Raw genomic sequence first — 24873 nt, 5'->3', positions numbered from 1 at the left:
GAGGTGACATAGCTTTATTGCTTATCTGCACAAAAAAAAAAAAAGTTACCAACCTAGCTGTTCTGTGTAAATTTCTGAACAGGATAAAAAGAAATACAAATCCTTTTCCAGGTAAAACAGTTCCCAGACTTGCATTATAACAATAAATCTAGCTGTCTGTTGTTCAGATTTTACTATAATGATGGGATTTTTTTATGTTTACACTACTTTTTAGGTCCTTACAAAAAAGATACAAAGATTAACCAGTCTACAAAATACTATATCAATTTGTCAGGCACAGGGAATTCAATGAGCTTCAACAAAACATATATACACACTATTGTTCAGGTCTGCTCTAGGACCATCAAGGTGGATGGTCAGGATCTCAGTTTCAGTATACTTCAATTAGGTGTATGAAAGGTGAGTAACCAGGCTGGCTCTGGGCAGCCGGCCAATTGCTGAAGGGTACGCATGTGTGTTGGGTCCCAGAAGGGCTTTCACCGGAGCTGTATTACAAGTTGCTCAGCATAGATTGCAAGGTTCATGCATATGGTGAGACAGATGTGTCTGGCAAAGTTTCAAGACTACAAAATGAAGAATTATGGAAGTGTAGGGCCCTGGGCATTGGCAGAGGTGGGGGCAGGAAGATGGAGAACAAATATCTCTTCCCCTTTAGTATCAGTTAGTAGCTCATCTGGGAAAACAGGACACCATAAGCCTTTCCCCTTGTAAGCTCGGCTAAAACACTAAATAAACATCTGCACAGACAGGAGTATGAGCTGTTTCTATACAACACAATGCACTAACATCCCACACTCAGAACTGCAACAAATAAAAAAACACTTAGGTAAAATGTAGTTTCCCATCAACTATCACATATAGCCTTGATAAGATTAGATTGATATGTTCTGAACATTTGTATAATTACAACAGACATACGCATTTGGGCACCCAGTGTACAAATTTTAATTTTGCAGCACCAATGAAGGAATTCAACATTGAAGCAAATTGACTCATACTTGTGATTCTGTGAGAAAAAAAAAAACATCTTCAAACCTTCCTTAATGATATTTATAAAGCAAATAAATGTAACTAAATAAAAATTGTAGTAGCCTGGTTAGCAACCATGAAAAATGTAATTAGTTGTAAATTCTTGCAATCAGCATCTAACAAACAGCAAAACAGGGATCTCCATCTTCAGAATGTAAATCCCCGATGACAACATGAGAAAAACCCAAGAGAAAAATTTCCAGAAAGATCTGAAGAAGTACACGAGGATTAAAACCACCAATTGCCAAATCACCAGGACATGGCGAGAAGGTGAAAGATCTACTTACAATTCCAATTTAAGGTAACTATCTAATTTAAATAAATCAAAAAGTAGACAGGCCACATGCATAAAAAAGTACAGGCACCTCATAGCTTCAGAAGCCTACAAGAGTGTCATGGGATTCCGAAAGCCTGCAGTGCTCATATCTGTAAACTCAGACAGATCGTTTCAAGGGCTTCCCTGCCCCCTTCTCAAACTTCCTATTGGATCATCACTATGATGGAGGAACCAACTTGCCACAAGTAAGATATCTGAGGAGGTGGACCAGTCTTAGATGCTCTACTACTAAGCTTACCTGTTAGGGTCTCCTGGGTCCCATAGCATTTTTACAGACTTCTATGGGATCTTGTACATAGGCTGGCTGAGCCTGTTCAGCATTATCGCCAACGTATTTCCTCTGCCCAGACAGCCCAGGTGCAGCATACAGCCTATCACTGACATGAATTGCTATGAGCTGCTGTACTAGTTTATATGACAAGTGTACTTTAGGAGGTTTATTTATCATAGGTACTTATATAGTGCCGGCAATTTTATGCAGCGCTTTACATATATATTGTACAGTCACATCAGTCCCTGGCCCTCAAGGAGCTTACAATCTAAGGTCCCTAACTCACATTCATACACATACTAGGGCCAATTTAGACAGGAACCAATTAACCTACCAGCATGTCTCTGGAATGTGGGAGGAAACCTGAGTACCAGGAGGAAGTCCACACGGGCACAGGGAGAACATGCAAACTCCAGGCAGGTAGTGCCGTGGTTGGGATTCAAAATCGAAGACTGTAGTGCTGCTAGGCGGAAGTGCTAACCACTTAGCCACTGTGCTCCCCACCTTAGTACCTATATAATCATCATCCTGACATTACTAAGGACCCCAGTGCCTGAAAAAATGTACATCATAGTATCCTAACTTCATAACTAAAAAATTTGCCTCAAAATTTGTGTTACTCATTTTTTTCATTTTAACATAATACTGTATACATTGTTACATGTATAATCTGTAGCCTCAGTTTTTCAAGCTGGGAGGGCTGCTAAAGTGCAAATCAACTGATCTCCAAAATCAGACTCCTAGAATAATTTGTCATCTGTGGGAACTTATCACTTCATTTTGCCTATTCATGGCAAATTTTCTGGAAAGAGCAATACCCTCCTGATAGTTTCTCCATGCTCTCCAACCACTCTATCGGAGCCCTCTGCAATTACTCCATGCTCCTTGGTATGGGGAACATGTGACCTCTTCCTCCGAAGATGCAGTGCTTGGGACGGAGTATCCAATCACCGTCATGCGAAGAAGTACGGTAATTAAAAATCTCAGTGTTGGAGCATACACAAACTTTTAATATCCAACTCCAATATAGGAGCATAGGGGGGAAGGTGACAAAAGGAGTCTCTCAATTTATTGGCAGTGAGTGGGAGACTAGCTGTTATTATGCCTGCCCGTAGCCCCGACATGCCAAAGAAGAAGAGTGCTACACACTGGCTAAATTCTTTAATGTATGTGACTTTTACAGGCAAGGGAAACAGAAGGGATTTTTTCCTGACACTATATTATAAAGCAGAGGCAGAAGCCCAGATCTTATTTGTGCTAGAACACATCACAGAGTCCCCTGCACATCAGTGCCTTTAGCCTACACTTTACATCTCAGTGCCCCACCCATCAAATTAATGTCCTCAGTCCCCTCTTCACATCCGAACCCTATACATCAGTGTCCTCAGCCCCCCTTCACATCATGCCTCCCCTTTACACTAGAGTCTTCAGCCTGCCCTTCACATCATAGTAGTCCTTTACATCAGTGTCCTCAGCCCTCCTTCCACATCATAGCTCCTTTTTACATCAGTGTCCTCAGTCCCCCCCCCCCCCCCCCCCCTGCCCCCTTACAACACAACCCCGGCTTTACATCAGTGTCCTAAGCCCCCCTTAACACAACTCTCTCTTTACATCAGTGTCCTCAGCCCTCCCCGTTCACATCACAGTCCTCCCCCCTCCCTTTACCATCAGTGTAAACCCTCTTTCAACTCACAGTCCCACACCCCTTTACAACAGTCCCATAGTGTCCTCAGTTCCCTTTCACATCAGAGCCCTCCTTTACATTGCAGTCCTCTTCACATCACAGAGCTACTAGCAATCAACCCCTCATCACAATCCCCCATGCAGTCACGGCCCCCTTCCCCCTTTGCTCTATTACATCACAGACCCCATTTGAATAGCAGCCCCCCTACACAGTCCTACCTTAACATGGCAGGGCAGAGGCACTAAGCATGTGTGTCCTCTCCCACCCAGCCATAGCTGTCATGCCTAACAGCAGAGCAGGGGACGGGAGGTGGGGCAGGTTGGCACAGAGGACAGGAGCTGCACAACTTAAATTAAACAGCGGTCGATCACCCGCTTGTTAATTTGAAAAGACTACCATTCTCTGTCCAGATCTCCAGCACCTCCTGTCCTGCTGTGATGACAGCGACGGCTGGGTGGGGAAATCTGGCAGAGAACATGCAGATGCTAAGTGGCACAGCTGTGGTGCGGAGAGGATCTGGATTGTTGTATGTCGGTTTCTAAGTGAAAATGTATAGTTCCTCAACTAAACTGAAGGCTTTACACAATGCAGGGGAATATATTTAAAAAAAATAAAAAGACGAGAGGACAGGTGAAAGGACTGTACTGGAATTTTCAAAGCAAGTGAATGGCTTTAAGTACTTGAATTACATTCTGAACTAAAAGGCAAATTGAAATTACCTAATGAAGGAGGAAGAGAAAGCACTTTTCAACAGATAATATAAAATGGCCACATCTGTAAATGTAATTATCCCATTATCTGGTAAACACATGTGGTCATTGGCATTTCATATATAGCAATGTATTCCTGGAAGCGCCAAACACTGTTGTCTTCGGTCCTGTACCTAAAAAAAGAAATAAAACTTTCCTGCTCTCCATACATGTCGCCAGTGATATCACCCCAAAAACACATGTAAGTATGCGACAGATCCTCCAGACAAAACAAAAAATTTCATTATTTCTACAGTTCATGCAGAGTTACACGTGATAGCAAAGATTAGTGTTCATTCACAAAGCCGCACATTTTATGCAGTATTTGTAATTTTATCCCACTACAATTTTTGCAGAAGAATGTTTTATTCAGGGGAGTCCAACCCGCGGTCCAAGAGTGTTAAGCATGTGGCTCGAGGAACGACTGGAGGGATGCCATGCAAGTATAGTAGCCGCTACACCTGGCAGGTACAAGCCAGGCCCATGAATGTCTAAAGGGATGCTGTGTTTGCAGTAGCAGCCAAGGCTGCAGGCACTGACAAGAAGCAAGGAACAGGCATGCCTGGAGGGATGCTGGGGCCGCCCTGTTTGCAATAGCATTGCTAGCGGTGAACGCAGGGACTCTCTGCTAGCTCAAGGCAAGTAAATGCTGCATGGCTGGATAAAGGGGGTGCTAGGGTGGGCTATCCCCTCCCCCCCCCCCACGCCATAGCCCCCTGCTTTTTTCCTAACCTTAAATAAGGACATGTGCATTCCAGTGTGTTTTTGATGCAGTTTACAGCATTCCAGTACAGTACAGTGCAGAACAAATGCAGTATGTTCTACTTTTTTTTTTCCTGGAACTGGAATGCACTGGAACTGCAAGCACTGATGTGGACTATGCCATTGAAAACCATATAACCTACTTTCCATGTGTTTTTTGAGGCAGAAAAAACTGCATGTGGTGTGAACTGGCCTAAGTGCAGAAAAAAAGCGCACAAAACAGCATCTGGTGTGAACTAGCACTAAATGTTAAAACCAAACTCCAGGCAAACAGCTAAGTCCACAGATGAAATATAAAATGTGGGAGCTGTAACACCTGCCAAAGGATTTGTATTTCTACCCATCTAGTTCTGAGATTAACACAACTCTGCCAGGGGACCAGATTTTTTTCACTGCTTCAGTTAAAGAGACCATTGTACATTCAAAATTGTTCTAATCCAAACACATATCTGTAAAGAGGAGGGTGCGTACTTATACTGGTCAACCACATCACTTAACGCTGAGGAGCTAAGGACTGGGTGCCAAGAAGTACAATAATGGGAATTTTGTCCAGTAGACCATGGGATGCCCCCAAGCAGTAAGCTGAGGGCTGGGCAACAACAAAGTCAGCAGACTCACAACAACCCAGTGTCAACGTACCCAAAATAGTCAGATGACAGCTTGATGACAGAATCAGCAAAGGCTTAAATCCACTGCACAAGCTAAACATGAGCAACTCCTTGTATAAAAGGTCTTGACAAGCAAGTGTGAAGCCACAGGTTTCTGATATACAATAGAGAAGGCAGCTGTCTCTTTAGAGTACTAAGAGCCAGATGCTGGTCCAAGCAAGACTGGAGGAAGGCCAGGATATGAGGAATGTAATAATCCTAGGGGGTTGAGGCACCTGCTCTAGCATCAGCCAAATTAGGCCCTCCAGGTGTTATAGTACATCTTACAAGTAGTGGATTTTTTTTGTCTTTGGCAAGGTGGGAATGACAGTGAACAATGCCCCTTATCTTTTAGGACCTGAGTTTCAAACACCATCCCGTTACAAAACCAGAGACTGAGAAGCAGAGTGGAACACAGGGCCCTGTGATAGGAGGTATGTCCTGTTTTGCCCAGGAGAACTTTGTAATCAGACATACACAAACTCCTGACAGATGAGTCTTGCCTTCTCACAATTTGGAGCGAAGAAGATTAATGGAATCCATTCTTCTTCTTGAGGAACAGTCGAGGGAGAATCTTCACTGGAGGGAAAATGCACACACTAGTTTGTATAAGAACCAAAGAATCATCAGAGCATCCACCGCAAATGCAAGGAGATGCCACAGGCCTGGCCACAAACCTGTCAATTTTTTTGTTAAATCTGGAGGTCATGATGTTCAATTTTCCACTCCTGGTATGTATACAGCACAGAGCATTGGAATGTGGTTCCTACCTTGATTGTTTAAGTAGGCGACAGCTGTGGCATTGTCCAACTGCACTGACTGGGTGAATGTGTAGGAGAGGGGTCCAGTGTTGTTAAGGTCAGTCTTCTGGCTCTCAGTTCCAGAATGTAAATGGTGAGCATCAACTCCTGTGTGGGCCAGGTGCCCTAGTCTTTCAAGGAATTTTAGATCCCGGCTTAGCCCATCAGGCTTCCGTCTGTTACCACCTTCAACAGTGAAGAAAGGAACAAATCTTCATATTCAAGGGCTGAATTGGAAATCCACCATGCAAGGGAGATATACGATTGGCTGGACAGCAGTAGTGGGTGCTCCAGAGAAAGGATCAGCTTACCCCACATTGCGAAAAATTTAGACTTTTTGCTGGAACTTTGCCAAGGGAACTGCCACAAAGGTGGCCACCATAAAGCCCGAAACCCTCGCGCAGAAGCAAGTCGAGGGATTCCAGGTTGCCCTGTGAGTCTGACGGTTGGACCTCACTGAAAATCTTTTCCTGGGGATCAAAAACTATGGCCAACCCGCTGGGTTGAAAAAAAAAATAGTAAAGAAAGCTATTAGCGTGTACCCGGCTTTAGTCAGAAAAGGAGCTGTGTCAATATAGGACCTTGCAATGGTGCAGGGGAACTGCTATCACCCTGAGCATTTTGATGGTCTTCCTTTTTTCACAGCTCCTTTGCTCCCTGTCCCCACCATTCCCAGGTGATGAAATCACCTGAGGGGTACTCTGGAAATGGATGCAGACTTACCCAGGCACTGACTGATGTCCTGTGGCTGCGACTCAAGAACAGCAGGTGGCTGGGAGACCAGCAAATGTGCTTCTTGTGTTTCCATTGGAAATGGTGGGAGGAAGTGGGTCAGACTGAAGATAAAGTGGAACTACGTCACTCATCAAGCAACAAAGTAAAACATTATAATAACGTTACCAACCACTTACAGAGGGGGACAACACAAAGTGAATAACGTTCCACATCTAAAAACAGGATCTGGTCACAATCATTGGGAAAACCCTGTTCTACCTTATCCATGCTGCAGGTTCCTGGAAAGGACCATAGTGATCATACCCCCGAAGGAGTCCTTAGGGTCTGGGTGCCATAGGAATGAACCACAACGTTAGACATAGAACGCACCCTGCAGCTAACTACATTTGTTTGCCCATGTGCCAAGGTGAGCGCCGAACCCAGTATCCAGTGCCCAAAGTAGAGATGGGCTGAACACTCCCCTCCTGAACAGGGGAAAAGTTCTGACCCAAACAGCGAACCCCATTAAAGTCTATAGGAGCCGAACAAGAAAAATCAAAACTGCCCATTTTGAAGGCTTATATGCAAGTAATTGGCCATAAAAGGGGGTCTGGGTACTGCCCTGGGGGACATGTATCAATGAAAAAACCTTTTTTAAAAACAATAGTTTTTTCAGGAGCAGTGATTTTAATGATGCTTAATGTGCAACAATAAAAATTCCTTTAAATATAGTGCCTGGGGGGTCCCCTTAGTCTGCCTGTAAATTGGCGTATCTGTAGAATGCTTGGAACACATCACATTTAAATTGCCTCGTGGTTGCAAATGCCGACACCCGGCTATTTAAATAAAATAAAGAAAAAAAAAAAACCTTTGGGTTTGGTATGGATTTTAAGGGGAAGCCCATGCCAAAATTTAAAAAAAACAAAACAAAAAAGTGTGCTCTCCCAAAAATTCACCAAAAAAGTTTTAAAAAGTAATGAAAACAGACAGTTTGACAATTCCTTTATTAACCACTTGACAACTGGGCACTTAAACCCCCTTCCTAACCAGACCAATTTTCAGCTTTTGGTGCTCTCACATTTTGAATGACAATTACTGAGTCATGCAACACTGTATCTTTATGAAATTTTTGTCCTTTTTTTCACACAAATAGAGCTTTCTTTTGGTGGTATTTAATCACTGCTGGGTTCTTTATTTTTTGCGCCGTAAAAGAAAAAAGACCGAAAAATCTGTAAAAAAATACATTTTTCTTCATTTCTGTTATAATATTTTGCAAATTAGTAATTTTTCTTCATATATTTTGGCCAAAATTTATACCGCTACATATCTTTGGTAAAAATAACCCAAATCGGTGGATATTATTTGGTCTTTTTGAAAGTTATAGAGTCCAAAAGCTATGGTGCGAATATCTGAAAATTGATCACACCTGAAGTACTGACGGCCTATCTCATTTCTTGAGACCCTAACATGCCAGAAAAGTACAAATACCCCCCAAATGACCCCTTTTTGGAAAGAAGACATTCCAAGGTATTTAGAAAGATGCATGGTGAGTTTTTTGAAGTTGTCATTTTTTCCCACAATTCTTTGCAAAATCAAGGTTTTTTTTTTACTTTTTTTTTTTCCACAAAATTGTCATATTAGCAGGGTATTTCTCACAGACCGCATATGCATACCACAAATTACACCACAAAACACATTCTGCTATTACTCCCGAGTATGGTGATACCACATGTGTGAGACTTTTACATAGCGTGGCCACATACAGAGGCCCAACATGCAGGGGAGCACCTTCAGGCATTCTGGAGCACCCAGGCCAATTCTGACATTTCTCTCCTACATGTAAAAATCATCATTTATTAGCTAGAAAATTACTTAGAACCCCAAAACATTATATATGTTTTTTTAGCAAAGACCCTAGAGAATACAATGGCGGTCGTTGCAACTTTTTATCTCGCACGGTATTTGCGCAGCAATTTTTTTAACGCGTTTTTTTTGGAAAAAAACTGTTTTGTGCTTTACAAAAACCAAAACAGTAAAGTTAGCCCAATGTTTTTGCATAATGTGAAAGATGAAGTTACGCCGAGTAAATAGATACCCAACATGTCACCCTTCAAAATTGCACGCGCTTGTGGAATGGCGCCAAACTTTGCTACTCAAAAATCCCCATAGGCGACGCTTTAAAATTTTTTACTGGTTACATGTTTTGAGTTACAGAGGAGGTCTAGGGCCAAAATTATTGCTCTCGCTCTACCGATCGCAGCGATACCTCACATGTGTGGTTTGAACACCGTTTTCATATGTGGGCGGGACTTACGTATGCTTTCGCTTCTGCATGCGAGCACACAGGGACAGGGGCGCTTTAAAAATTTTTTTTTTTTTTTTATTGTTCATTTTACTTTATTTATTTTAGTTTGATGCTTTTTTCCAAAAAAAAAAAATTTTGACCACTTTTATTCCTATTAGAAGGAATATAAACATCCTTGTAATAGGAATATGGCATGACAGGTCCTCTTTACAGTGAGATATGGGGTCAATAAGACCCCACATCTCACCTCTAGGCTGGGAAGCCTGAAATTAAAAAAAAAAAAAAAAGAAAAAGATCCTGGCTTCGATCGTAGCGGTGAGTCGGTAGAAGCCCTGCAAGGCGGCGGGAAGGGGGGACGTCCCCTCTCGCCTCCCGTAAGAACGATCAAGCAGTGGAACAGCTGCTATGATCATTCTCATGGTGCAGGGAATCGCCGGCTGAAAAAGCTGATATCTGAATGATGCCTGTAGCTGCAACCATCATTCAGATATCTCCGCACAAAGTCAAGGACGTTGTATGACGGCCGGCGGGCGGGAAGTGGTTAAAACGCTTTTTTTTTTTTTTAACACAAAGTTGTCCATTTATACAATATTTCTACCACATAACATGTACATACCAAAAATGACACCCCAAAATAGATTCTCCTGCTCCTCCTGAGTACGGCGATACCCCATGTGTGAGACTTCCACAGCCTGGCCACATACAGAGGGCGAGTACAGCTGAGCATGGCTCAGCATGGCAGGGTATGGCGGGGTATGGCGGAGTATGGCGGGGTATTGCGGAGTATGGCGGAGTATGGCGGGGTATGGCGGAGTATGGCGGGGTATGGCGGGGTATGGCGGAGTATGGCGGGGGCATGGCAGAGTATGGCGGGGGCATGGCAGAGTATGGCGGGGGCATGGCAGAGTATGGCGGGGGCATGGCAGAGTATGGCGGGGGCATGGCAGAGTATGGCGGGGGCATTGCAGAGTATTGTGGGGGCATTGCAGAGTATTGTGGGGGCATTGCAGAGTATTGCACAGCATTGCAGAGTATTGTGGGGGCATTTCAGAGTATTGCACAGCATTGCAGAGTATTGCACAGCATTGCAGAGTATTGTGGGGGTATTGCAGAGTATTGCACAGCATTGCAGAGTATTGCACAGCATTGCAGAGTATTGCACAGCATTGCAGAGTATTGTGGGGGTATTGCAGAGTATTGTGGGGGTATTGCAGAGTATTGCACAGCATTGCAGAGTATTGTGGGGGTATTGCAGAGTATTGTGGGGGTATTGCAGAGTATTGCACAGCATTGCAGAGTATTGTGGGGGTATTGCAGAGTATTGTGGGGGTATTGCAGAGTATTGCACAGCATTAGTAGTGAGGGATGGCTGAGCATGGATGGATGGATGTCTCTGTGCAGCGCTGTGGGCACTACACATACAGCCCACAGCGCTGCAGACATCCATCCATCCCCCTCCCTGCTCACTGTGTACCGATCGGTACACAGGAGGGGAGGAGAGGAACCGGCGTCATCAGATGACGCCGGTCTGTTTACATGTGATCGCGCCGTCATTTGACGGCGCGATCACATGGTAAACGGCCGCGATCAGCGGCCATTTACCGGGATCCGTGATGCGCCGGGTCCCCTGGACCCGGCGGTCACGGATGTGTTCGGGTGCGCGCCCCAGGGGGCGCGCGAGAGGGGAATTCTGGGAGGACGTCATAGTACGTCCACCCAGAGTTATCCAACCGCCCTGCAGCCGTCATTCGGCTATGGGCCGGTTGGTAACTGGTTAAAAAAAAACAAAAAAAAAAAACTGTCGTTATCTCCCCCCCCCCCCGATGTAAATCCATCGTCAATCATGCAGCTGAAAAAAAAAAAATGCTCTGCACTTATTGAAGGCCGACCGCCGAATGCCTCCTCCGCCGTTTGACAGTTCTAGTTGACCCCGCCCCCTTGTGACACCACAGACCGATGCATGCTGGGTCAGTGCCACCAGGTGATGTCACTAGGTGGCCCCGCCCTTACCTATAAAAGAACTGTCAGACAGCGGAGGAGGCATTCGGCGGTCAATTAGTGCAGCACGTTTTTTTTTCTGGTGCAGAGGTTAGTGTGATTGATGATGGGTTTACATTGGGGGACAATGTTTCTTTATTTTTAATAAAGAAATTGTCAAAAACTATCTGTGTTTTTATTACTTTTTTACACTTTTTTGGTGAATGGATAGGGGTGCTATGTACCCTATACTCATTCACATTGGGGGGTGCCAGGATCTGGAGGCCCCCTTCTTAAAGGTGCTTCCAGATTCCAGTAAGCCCCCTGCCTGCAGGCCCCCACAACCACAAACACCATTGTCCCCATCAACATGGGGACAAGAAAGTACATATTGCATACAAATTTTATTCAGCGGTCAGCAGGGAAGCCAATTGACAGCTGATGACTCATCCGTTGTTAAGAATGCCGTGGCCGGCTTCCTGGCCCTGCTCCTTAACAACCAGATTTTTCTGCGTCCTGATAGGGCAAAGCCTACAAATTCGGGTGTTGCCCTAAGGCAATAAGCTGTTGGATCTTGATAGAAGTGTCAGTCAAAAGAGAAAACAAATAAGAATGGTTTAGACAACTTTAGAGGGATAGAAGTCTAGAAAACTCTAGAGGGATAGAGGTCCATCACAGAAGAAAACTTGAGTCCAGCAGAGTGGGTGGGGGGATGCACTGGGGTAATTCTCTGTAAAGCTTTTGCCAGTGTCCAAACACCTGGAGGTAGTGTTATAAAAACCCATGGTCTATGTCTTCCTGTCACGTGATGTACGATGAAGATAATATATTTACAGTAAGACTAAACAGACTAGAGGAAAGTTGTAGTCCACTGTGTACCTGAATCTTTTGCTGTCGACGTTTCTGCTCTTCCAGTTTTCTTGCCAGCGCGTGCTTCTTGGCACGCAGTTCTCGGAAATCATGCTCTGCCCACTGCTGTCTAGATCCGAATCTTCTGTGTACTCCTCGACCACTACATCATCCTGGTAAAAAAAAACATATTTATGAGCAGTTAGTGTGGGATTTACTATACACTACTTGCACCAAGTATATTCTTCAATACTTGAAATATTCACTTCCTTTCAGTGCAGAGGAGATTTCAATAAGTTTATATTAAGTTTTTGCTATCATGTTTCTAGGGCAGATATGAAAATGAAGGTGAAATGTTGGTTGGTTGCTATAAGGAATAGATCTTTTATGCACTTTTAGACAATGACTTGGTCCTAACAAGTACTGTCCAATGGACATGGTGCCGAGACAAAGAAGTACTACAAATGGGGTTGTTACAGCAAGGTTAACATATACATTTTTAATAACATTTTCATTTTTTTTTTATCTGCTTGTGGAACCACGTTTTCATGATGTTATTTTATATAGAGATTCCTAAAAACATCTGGTGGCAATTTGAAGGTCCATGTGACTTGCATAATTTAGTAACAACTGTTGTGAAAAATTCTAAAATTAAAGGCTCCCGGGGTGTGTAATGTTTACCATAGACTTGTGTTGTGAATAGGGAACAGTAAAGAAAAAATCATGGTGCACATGGAATCTGTTTATATTTTTTCAACATTATCAGTTGGATATTTACATTAAAGGTGTTGTTAAGGCAGCAGTTTTTTTTATTTTAATGCATTCTATGCATTAAGATAAAAAACCTTCTGTGTGTAGCAGCCCCCCAATACTTACCTGAGCCCCATCTCTATCCATTGATTTACACAACTGCCTTGGCCCCCCGGGACTCCCCTCTTGATTGGCTGAGACACAGCAGCAGTGCCATTGTCTGAATGGACACAGGGAGCTGCAGCTCTGCTTGGGTGCCCCCATAGCAAACTGCATGCTGTGGGGGCACGCGACAGGAGAGAGGGGCCAGAAACACCGAAGAGGAACTGAGAAGAGGGGCTGCTCTGTGCAAAACCACTTCACAGAGCAGGCAAGTATAACAGGTTGTTTTTATTAGAAAAAAAAAATGAAACTTTAGTGTCAAGCTAATTCATGCATTGAAAAAAGGCAAGTTTTTTCCTACAATAAAAAAAAAAAGGTTTATACTTACCTGCTCTGTGCAATGGAGCACAGAACGCTCCTTTACCTCTTCTTATAAGGTCCCTCGCTGGCATTCGCCAATTTGACAAACAGCAGCAGGAGCCAATGGCTCCAGTCACTGTGTCCAATGAGAAGAGGAAGAGCAAATTCTACTGGGACATTTTTACCTTAATGCAGCGAATACATTAAGGTAAAAATGTATTAACTTTAGAACCACTTTAATGCAAACTTGTGACTTGTCCATTCAGGGCATAGCAAAGGGTTCACTATGATGTGCCCTCCCCAAGCATGTACTCACTTCTGCCTTCTCACCATTTGGAGACAGAAGATGAATAAAATACCCATGTATGTTGAGGCATGTGACTGGCCAATCAGTGCTGTCACATGGGAGATCCAAAGGGCTATCTAAGCTACAACTTAAGCAGGACCTCTAGCTTACATAAGGCTATCATTTACTACAGCCAGGTTAAATGGAGCGGAGTGTTAGTAAAAGGTTGGTAAGTATGTGCTCCAGAAAAGTTCTAAAATAAAGTGAACCTGTTGCTATACTTTGCATAGGCAAATAATAAGTTCCCTTTAAGCCAACCATAAAACATCATCAGACTTTCATCTTTAAGAATGATTGTGATCCAGATCTGTCATATTGTGTTAGATTATGTAATCTGTGGCAATTTTAGTTGCTTGAAGTTTGAACAGTATTTACATAGACCTTTCCTTATTCTTGAATTAAAAAAATGAACTCTACATGGAAATAATGCTTAAAGAGGAGGACCAGCCCCCCCACAAAAAAATAAGTCAGCAGCTACAAATGCACTTACCTGTCTGGAATCCAGTGATGTTGGCACCCCAGCTGATGGCTCTAGGGTGCTGCTGCTGCCATTGCCCGTAGGGGAAACCATTAGTGAAGCCTTGTGGCTTCACAGCCGGTTCCCTACAGTGCGCTGCTATTTCTGAATGGCCCGGCAGCGGGGGAAGGGGCCGAAGTTCCGAGAGATCTCACCATGGCGATGTCTCCAGGAAGTGGGGATTGGTACCCATTAAAACCAGGTACCCGTTCTCCCCTCTCCCTGAAAGGTGCCAAATGTGGCACCGGAAGCGGGGGGTGGGAGGATTTTGGGGGAAGGAGGCAGATTAGCGGAGCTTCTCTTTTTGGGTGGAGCTGCGCTTTAATTTCAAGCTCAGATAACTACATACCAGAGTTGCTGGAGCTACTTGTCTGCTCCACAAAGTAGCCTACATTTTGTAAAGTTAGGGAAGAGGGAGAATGCTAGCATCACTTATCACAGTACCAGATCAGACACATTGTGGATTTATTTCTTAGTAATTCAGAGCTGAATATATATTGTAACATAATGTAGCAAATTGGGAATTTTTTTTTTTTATAGGGGTCCAAAGCAGATTAAACTAATGAAATATAATTTTAAGTAAAAAATCTGCTTGGACAAGGCACTCAAAAGCAGATGTTGAGATATTAGATCAAAAATAAGTAAAATTACCTGCATGCTGTAAAATACTTGTGTGCAAATTCATGGCATTACCAGCTAAAGCAATGCCCTTGGGATGCAGGGAAATTGTGAACAATTGACATTTAATATATTTATGTATTTTGAAGATGAAGAGATTTGCTGTTTAAATTAGGTGCATTAGCAGTTCCTTTTTTTCAGGTATTAAAATTAACAATTACAGAATTACTGAACTAGGCTAAACAGACATTAGAAGGAGGCTAGACATTTAGACACAATTTAATTATTTTTGTTTTTCCAATACAGAGACATATATGAGGGGGAAAATAGTGTTTGCAGATGTACACAGCCATTTAGATTGTAAGCTCTTCTGAGAAGGGCCCTCTTAATCCTCTTGTATTTTATTGTATTGTAACTATTGTCTCCTTTTATATTGTAAAGCGCTGTGTTAACGCAGTGGAACAATGGTGATGGGCCACATTTTCTAACCTTGATCAATATTCCCACAATAGCTGCTTAGTGACAGGAGTCTGCCTACCACAAAACAGGAGGTTATCCATTCTGGCCAAAACCAGCCGATCAGGCTAATTTAATTTAATGTCTCTGGACTGTCTAGCTTTTGCAAAGCTGATTTTCTGACACTTCTAAAACCAGTTCTGCATTGTTGCTAATAAGTTGCCATATAGACCAGATTTTGAAAACTATTAAGCCATCCTCCTTTGGTATAGAATGGCAGACCTTGCATGTAGTCCAGCATTCAAGCAGTATTAAACTGATGTTGTGTAATGTTACATGCAGGAAAAGGGTTTACTGAATAAGCACCCCCCCCCCCCAAATAAGCCTCATCAGTGTGCGGATTAACCTATGCAACTGATCCCTGTGCATGAGGTCCAATATTTACATTCACTTACACCATGAGATTGTGACCGTCATTAAAGTCACATTACTTTAAGAGTTGCATTATGAGTTCAGTGTGACATACACACATTATTTTGTGACTTCTTTATACCACAGTCTGAAGATGGAGCTGGGATTTCCTGTCAGAAGTCAGCACTTAGTGCTGAACCAAGAATTTCCAATCTAACAAATCAGCTTTTTGCAGAAGCTGTTCCCCTCCCCCTCCATTTGCTGCGATTGTTTTTGACATATACAAAATAATGGCGTATAAAGACATGAATTTTTTTTTTTTTTTTAACTGGTGCAATTTAATGTGAACGCGACCTGGTCTAAATTGCCCTCAACTTAGACTCTATTTTCATTTACTGGGCACACTGGATAACTCAAATAAGGGTGATTCTGTGATCGACAGAATCCGGGACACAGCATCATGCACAAAGAGAACAGATGTGGAACTGTCCTAGCAAATCCAAGACAGCTGGCATCTATGTTTTTTAATAAACACAAAAGAAAGTATGAATTAGTGTTTGTTATATTTGTCTGAATTTCAGCTTTAAGTGTATTTTGTTTAATTTGTACACAGTTAGCCGCCTAAGACCCCTTTGTAAACTTACTCAGCAAATAAAGCACCCCTTTGCCACTAGCATATGGTGCTACCTTATTTTTGTACTTTTAATAGAGCTCCTGGAATAGAAGACAAAACTGACAAGCTCAAAATTACATTTTCTGTGTCTATACTAGGTTTCAGATGTATAAGCTGTAAGAAAAACAAAAAACAAAAAAAACATTTAGATGGGTGACAGCATTTTAATTGACAATTGCACAGTTAATGCTCTTGTGCATTCATGTGATCTAGTGTACACCTGTGCTTTCAAACCACCATGTCTTGTGGTTGCAAATGGAAATAACATTTATGTGTTCTTTCCAAGACTGGCAATTTATTGCAAGGGGATCTTTAAATAAGCAGATGAAACAAAAGAAGTGATGGTGGCTATTATTTTGGCCTGTCCATGCTATCCCTTCCTGGAGTCCATCCTGAGAAGGAGGAAGGCAGGCAGATCACATAGAATTCAGTCTCACTTCCTCGTCTCTGGGCAACTCATCACAAGCTGAGGTTTCCAAAGAGGTACGTTTCAGCTAGCATGCGGTAAATGTCTGTTGAGATCAGGAGTTATATGTGGCTCCTGGTTAACTTCTGAGAGGTCAAGTGCTAGTCAAAAGGGTATTTAGATTGTATGTTCAGCTTTGCTTAATATGTTGGCTGCCAGAGTCCAACCCACTAACCAAAGGGGAACTTCACACTTACCAAATGACTACAAGCATTAACGACTGTGTGCGAGTGAAAGGAGGAGGGGACACCCCAGTGTCAGCAAAGGGTCACAAGTTCACCACGTCTGGTAGTCAGATCCATGCTCAAAACGTGAGAAACTAGCTACTAGAGGGAAACTCTGCCTATTAAAACAGCCACTGATCCATGGCACAAGGATCCAAGCAATTTAAATGTACAAGTGAAAAAAAAAAATCTGTAACCTAACAGAATTCACTCACACTGACGTCAAACAGAATTCCACGTTGGAAGTGTTTTTATTTCTGGTTTCCAAAAAATGCACTGCAAAAACATTTATCATCAGGATATTTTTTCAAAGAATGATTTTTTTTTCCATGTCAGCGGGAAATACTTAAATAAAAAAAAAAAAAACTGAAGCAAAGCAAAAGATCTGTTGCAGACAGTAACATGATTTGTTACATAAATCAAATATATTACACGTACTAAAAAATAAATTATATATATATATCTATATATATATATATATATATAGAACCTGTTGGCTTTCAAGGAAATCCATGGTGTAGAAAACTAACCTTCCTAACCTAACTAGCTTTGGTTTAGCTGCCAAATCCTCCTCTTTAATAATTATTTTATTCATTTAAATACAATTTGAAAGATAATTAGGATATGTTCAAACCAGGTGAAAGTAATTCAACAAAAGCTGCCAAGATAGCATAAGCAGGCTGCCAATGTTTACCACCTCCTGTAAATACTAGTTGCTTGGCTATCATGCAGACCCTTCAACTTCACGGAACTAAAACAAGTATGCAGAACAGATGTCTGAAGTCACAGGATATATGCTTATTCTAGGCCAGGGACTAATTTAGAGACAGCCAGAAAACCAGCATTTTGTGGTTGGCAATGACAGTTTACATACTTCTCTATGCATAGTTCACACAAATTCCCCACAGAAATTACATAAATGAGCCAACTGCAGCATGCAGTATTATCTGCAATGTATATCATCATTAAACAAACAAAAACAAACAACTTTCTGCACTGAAAATCCAAGCTAGTGTGGATGAGCCATAAATGACAGCAGTACACACTGAAAGTAGGCAGTTAAATAAAATGTAAAAATGTTCTTCTTTACAGCGTATCACAGCAAAATAAAATGCTAAACCTATTTAGCTTCCTGTTCATGTAAAAACGTATATCTATATATATTTGGAAGGTGGTTAGTTACAGTATAAAACCAGGCTGCTTTTATCTAAGAATGTGTCAAGAAAGACTCTTTCATTTTTATTTTTAGTTTGGACTGCACATGGTTCATCTGAAAATTTTAATACCATTATAAACACAAGGAAAAGAAAATGAGTGTACTGAAAAATAAAATATATACAGTATATATTTATTATAAACCACTTAAGCTCCAGAAGGTTTTACCCCCTTCATAACCAGGGCATTTTTTGCTATTCGTCACTGTGCTATTTTAACTGGCAGTTGCGTAGTCATGCAATACTGTACCCAAATTAAATTTATATATATATATATATTTTTTTTTTACACAAATAGAGCTTTCTTTTGGTTTTAATTTTTATTATATAAATAAAAAAGCCGAAACATTTCTTCAGAAATTTAGGGCAAAATATATTCTGCTACAGGTATTTGATAAAAATAAAAATCTCAATAAGTGTATATTGATTGGTTTGTGTATATGTTACAGCTTCTACAAACTATGGTATATATACTGCTGACCAACTTGTGCTGTACTGAATGACAGCACAGATCAGGCAGTATACTGTGGGCGGGCCTTAGGCCGTTACATACATACAGATACAATACTGTGCAAAAGTGTTGGGCAGGTGTGAAGAAATGCTATAAAGTAAGAATGCTTTCAAAAATATGTATTTTAATCATTTATTTTTACCAATTTACAAAGGGCAAAGTGAACCAATGGAGAATAATCTAAATCAAATCAACATTTGGTGTGACTAGCCTTTGACTTCAAAGCAGCATCAATTCTTACATTTGCACAATTTGTACACATTCAAAAAGTCAGACCCCTTTCACACTGAGGCGCTTTGCAGGCGCTATAGCATTAAAAATAGGGCCTGCAAAGTGTCCTGAAACAGCGGCTCCATTCACTCCAGTGTGAAAGATCAAGGAATTTTACACTGGAGCGGTGCGCTGGCAGGGTGTCAGAAAAAGTCCTGCCAGCAGCTTCTTTGGATCGCATTAGGAGCGGTGAACTACACATTCAAAAAGTCAGACCCCTTTCACACTGAGGCGCTTTGCAGGGGCTATAGCGTTAAAAATATCGCCTGCAAAGCGTCCTGAAACAGCGTCTCCATTCACTCCAGTGTGAAAGACCAAGGAATTTCACACTGGAGCGGTGCGCTGGCAGGGTGTCAGAAAAAGTCCTGCCAGCAGCTTCTTTGGATCGCATTAGGAGTGGTGAATTCACCGCTCCTAAAGTGCCCCTGCCCATTGAAAACAATGGGGGCAGCACTGCTATACCGCCGGCAAAGCGCCGCTGTAGCGGCGTTTTGCTGGCAGATTTAACCCCTTTTCGGCCACTAGCAGGGGTTAAAACCGCCCTGCTAGCGGCCAAATAGCGCCGCTAAAACGGCAGTCAAGCAGCGCTAAAAACAGCGCCGCTTTACCGCTGACGCCCGGGGAGGCTCAGTGTGAAAGGGGTCTTAGGGATTTTGTAGGATTAGAATTAGGTGTAAGATTAACCTATTATACCAAGCAGGTGATGATTAACAATTTCATATGTAAGTTGAAACACAGTGAACTGAAACAGAAATAGCTGTGTAGGAGGATTATAACTGGGTGAGGAACAGCCAGACTTTGCTACTAAGGTGATGTTGTGGAAGACTGTTTCATGTTACAGGTCCTACACCATGGCAAGAATGAGCACAGCAACAAGACACAAGGTAGTTATACTGCAGCAGCAAGGTCTCAGCTAGGCAAAGATTTCAAAGCAGACTGGGGTTTCAAGATGTGCTGTTCGCGATCTTTTGAAGTAGTACAAACAGGAAATATTGAGGGCCGTAGACACCATGGTTCGGCCAAGAAAACTTGCAGCAGATGAAAGGACACATCATGCTTACTTCCCTTCAACATTAGAAGATGTCAAGCTGTGCCATCAGCACAGAACTGGCAGAAGCCAGTGGACACAGATACACCCATCTACTGTCTGGCGAAGACTGTCCAGTTGTCTTCATGGAAGAATTGTGGCCAAAAAGCCATACCTTCGATGTGGAATAAAGACTAAGTGACTCAACTATGCATGAAAACAGGAAAAGGGGTGCAGAAAAATGGCAACAAGTGCTCTGGATTGAGGAGACAAAATTTGAAATATCTGACTGTAGCAGGAGGCAGTTTGTTCACCGAAGGGCTGGAAAGCGGTGCAATAATATGTCAGAAGGCAACAGTGAAGCATGGTGGAGGTTCCTTGTACATTTGGGGCTGCATTTCTGCAAATGGAGTTGAAGATTTGGTCAGGATCAATGGTGTGCTCAATGATGAGAAATACAGGCATATATTTATCCATCATGCCATACAATCAGGGAGGCGTGATCGTCTCAAATGTATTCACAGCAGCAGGAAAATGTCCCCAAACCTACTGTGCTGTTACATTTGTTATGTGCAAATTTATATAGGTACTTTCTTTAACTATTGTTTATTTGGTCTCAGTATAGTTGGTTATTATTCTGTCATCTCGTGGTTATTTTGGTTATTGCATCATCTTTTTCTGTTTTCTTATCTGTGTTCCACCCATTTTTGTGATGTATTTCCTGTTCCTTCACACTGTCTTGTGGGGATAAAGATGGCCACTTGTCTCAAGGACACATGCGATTTGCTCGCATCAGAGAACACATTGCCATGTTTTGACCTGCAAATACCATATTTTCAATTATCTACCGCATCCTGTAGTCTGCTGTAACTGCTGCAGTCAATAAAGATCTTGTGGACGGAAAAGTGTGTTTGGTGAGTTCAGCTATCTGATAAAGACTGCCTGCAGTGATTATATCTGCTTATACAGGACAAGCATAGAGGACTCAGCAAGGGATAAGTCACTATTACAACCGTTGGTCAGCATACATACAGCCATTGTCATCTTCAGTGTAAAGAAGAATGAGGAGTCCTGGAAGTGATGGTCTGGCCCCCACAGACCCAAGATCCCAACCATAGAGTCTGGGATTACATGAAGAGACAGAAGAATTTGAGGCAGCCTACATCCACAGAAGATCAATGATTAGTTCTTCAAAATGTTTCGAACATTCTATCTACCGAGTTCCTTCAAAAACCGCGTGCAAGTGTACTTAGAAGAATTGATGCTATTTTGAAAGCAAAGGGATTTCGATTTCTTTTGTTCATTTAATTTCCATTTTCATAATTGATAAAAAATAAACTAACATTTCTATCTGAAATTATTCTTAACCGCTTCAGCCCCGGAAGATTTTACCCTCTTCCTGACCAGAGCACTTTTTGCGATTCGGCACTGCGTTGCTTTAACTGACAATTGCGCGGTCATGCGACATTGCACCCAAACAAAATTGACGTCCTTTTTTCCCACAAATAGAGCAATAAGCGTATATTGATTGGTTTGCGCAAAAGTTATAGCATCTACAAAATAGGGGATAGCTTTATGGCATTTTTATAATTTTTTTTTTAATTAGTAATGGCGGCGATCTGCGATTTTTATCATGACTGCGACATTATGGCGGACACAGACACTTTTGAAACTATTTTGGGACCATTGACATTTATACAGCGATCATTGCTAAAAAAATGCACTGATTACTGTGTAAATGATACTGGCAGGGAAGGGGTTAGCCACTAGGTGGAGATCAAGGGGTTAAGTGTGCCCTAGGGAGTTATTCTGTGGGGGGGATGGGCTTCAACTCACATGACAGCGATCACTGCTCCCGATGACAGGGAACAGTGATCTCTGTCATGTCACAAGGCAGAACGGAGAAATTCCTTGTTTACAAAGGCACTTCCCCGTGATAACTGTGACCATTCTGTACATAGAGTTTTATGAATGAACTTCACACAGTCTTTTACAGATTACCTATTACAGTGATCACTGTAATATGCAATCACAGTATTTAAAAAAAAAAAAGGTTGATCAAGCCCCCCCCCCCCCCCCCCCCCCCCCAAGAGTAATACAATGTCTCACTGCTCTGGTGAGAGTATGTATGTAAAAAAAGTGGTGAATATATATATATATATATATATATATATATATATATATATATATATATATATATATTATACATACACACATACATATACACACGCACACACACTTTTGTTTTTTTTAAATTGTAAAGAAAAATGATAATGGCAAAACCCTTGTTGGCAATCACTGAGGTTTTACACGTTTCTTGTGCTTGGTCACCAGGTTTACACACATCTCAGGAGGGATTTTGTCCCACTCCTCTTTGCAGATCCTCTCCCAAGTCATTAAGGTTTCGAGGCGGATGTTTGGCAACTCAAACCTTCAGCTCCCTCCGCATATTTTCTATGGGATTAAGGTCTGGTTAGGCCACTCCAGGACCTTAATGTGCTTCTTCTTAAGCCAGTCCTTTGTTGCCTTGGTCGTTTTTTTTTTTTTTGGGTCATTGTCATGCTGGAATACCTATCCACGACCCATTTTCAATGCCCTGGCTGAGGGAAGGAGCCAAGATTTGACGGTACATGGCCACATGGTATAGAATAGTGCCAAAAAATAGAGCCTCGGAGATAGTGTCCTGTTCCCTTAGCCGAAAAACATCCCAAAAGCATAGAATTTCCACCTCCATGTTTGATGGTGGGGATGGTGTTCTTGGGGTCATAAGCAGCATTCCTCCTCCAAACACAGCGAGTTGAGGCCAAGAAGCTCGATTTTGGTCTCATCTGACCACAACACTTTCACCCAGTTACATAGTCTCATATAGTTAGTCAGGTTGAAAAAAGACAAGTCCATCCAGTTCAACCATAAAAAAAAAAAATAAAATAAAATAAAAAATATCGGACAATCCAATACACCCAATTCTATACCCACAGTTGATCCAGAGGAAGGCAAAAAACCCCCAGCAGAGCATGCTCCAATTTGCTACAGCAGGGGAAAAAATTCCTTCCTGATCCCCCAAGAGGCAATCGGATTTTCCCTGGATCAACTTTACCTATAAATGTCATTACCCAGTTATATTATGTACATTTAGGAAAGTATCCAGGCCTTTCTTAAAGCAATCTACTGAGCTGGCCAGAACCACCTCTAGCGGGAGTCTATTCCACATTTTCACAGCTCTTACTGTGAAGAAACCTTTCCGTATTTGGAGATGAAATCTCTTTTCCTCTAGACGTAAAGAGTGCCCCCGTGTCCTCTGGGTTGACCGTAAGGAGAATAACTCAACACCAAGTTCACTATATGGACTCCTTATATATTTGAACATGTTGATCATATCCCCCATTATTCCCCTCTTCTCAAGAGTGAATAAATTCAGTTCCTCTAATTTTCCCTCATAGCTGAGTTCCTCCATGCCTCTTATCAGTTTGGTTGCCCTTCTCTGCACTTTCTCCAGTTCCCCGATATCCTTTTTGAGAACTGGTGCCCAAAACTGAACTGCATATTCCAGATTAGGTCTTACTAATGATTTAAACAGGGGCAAAATTATATTCAGTTCTCCTCTGAATCATTTAGATGTTCATTAGCAAACTTCAGACGGGCTTGTACATGTGCTTTCTTGAGCAAGGGGACTTTGCGGGCAATGCAGGATGAGTCCTTCACGACATAGTGTGTTACCAATTGTTTTCTTGGTGACTGTGGTCCCAGTTGCCTTGAGATCATTAACAAGATTCTCCTGTGTAGTTCTGGGCCGATTCCTCACCGTACTCATGATCATTGAAACTCCACAAGGTGAGATCTTGCCTGGAGTCCCAGACCAAGGGAGATTGACAGTTATTTAGTGTTTCTTCCATTTGCAAATAATCGCACCAACTGTTTTCACCCTCTAACCAAGCTGCTTGGCGATGGCCTTGTAGCCCATTCAACCTTGTGTAGGTCTACAAGCTTGTCCCTGACATTTCTGCACAGCTCTTTGGTCTTGGCCATGGTCCCTTTAAGACAGTGCTCCTAATGTCAGTTTGTTACCTGTATAGAAGACACCTGGGAGCCAGAAATCTTGTTGATTGATAGGGGATCAAATACTTATTTCACTCATTAAAATGCAAATCAATTTATAACCTTTTTGAAATGCATTTTTCTGGATATTTTTGCTATTCTCTCACTGTTATAATAAACCTACCATTAAAATTATAGACTGATCAACATACAAAACCAGCAGGGGAACAAATACTTATATATATATATATATATATATATATTAAAACAGATGTTCCAACCCTTCTCCATACGCTATCCAAAACTAAATAAAGAAATATAAAAAAGCATGTTTTTGCTTTGGACAATGTTTGCAGGTCTTTTATGAACACTCTTTAAAGGGAGGCACAGGCGAAAAGTTTCTTCCTCTAAATTGAAAAATTACTTTTTTTTTTTAGCTATTCTGTAATCATCTTTTTCTGAATACTCATGTATGTGGCCATTTTGGCAAGTCTTTACTGAAACCTTTAACCACCATTTATAATACAGAGAACATACTGTTCCTGCATCCAACCACATCTAAACCAAAGTAAAGGAGGCTTTGCAGAAGCTCTATGCCTACTTAATATTACCATACCTAAGGAACCATCTTAGTGGTGATCTAAATTTGATAACAGGGAGGTCTTATTGAAAAATAGATTATACACGGGCACCTTTGTTCATCTAACAAAAAGGCACTGTATACAATAATTCTGGTCCTGCATCTTTAATCCTGGACATTTAACGTCAA

General features: G+C 41.9%; 1 protein-coding gene across 1 annotated transcript in view; it reads right to left on the bottom strand.

The window, feature by feature from the left end:
• The window catches only part of SMG6 (SMG6 nonsense mediated mRNA decay factor), a 507574-nt gene that overhangs the window by 47714 nt on the left and 434987 nt on the right, over window positions 1-24873 (bottom strand). The window contains 2 exon segments of the mRNA XM_073616608.1: window positions 12155-12243; window positions 12246-12297. Of these exon segments, the coding sequence (XP_073472709.1) occupies window positions 12155-12243; window positions 12246-12297 (141 nt within the window).

Source organism: Aquarana catesbeiana, linkage group LG02 (genome assembly GCF_042186555.1).
Source record: "Aquarana catesbeiana isolate 2022-GZ linkage group LG02, ASM4218655v1, whole genome shotgun sequence".
NCBI classification, from domain to species: domain Eukaryota; kingdom Metazoa; phylum Chordata; class Amphibia; order Anura; family Ranidae; genus Aquarana; species Aquarana catesbeiana.
Note: the sequence above shows the minus strand (reverse complement) of the source record. Positions and strands in the feature narration are given on the sequence as shown.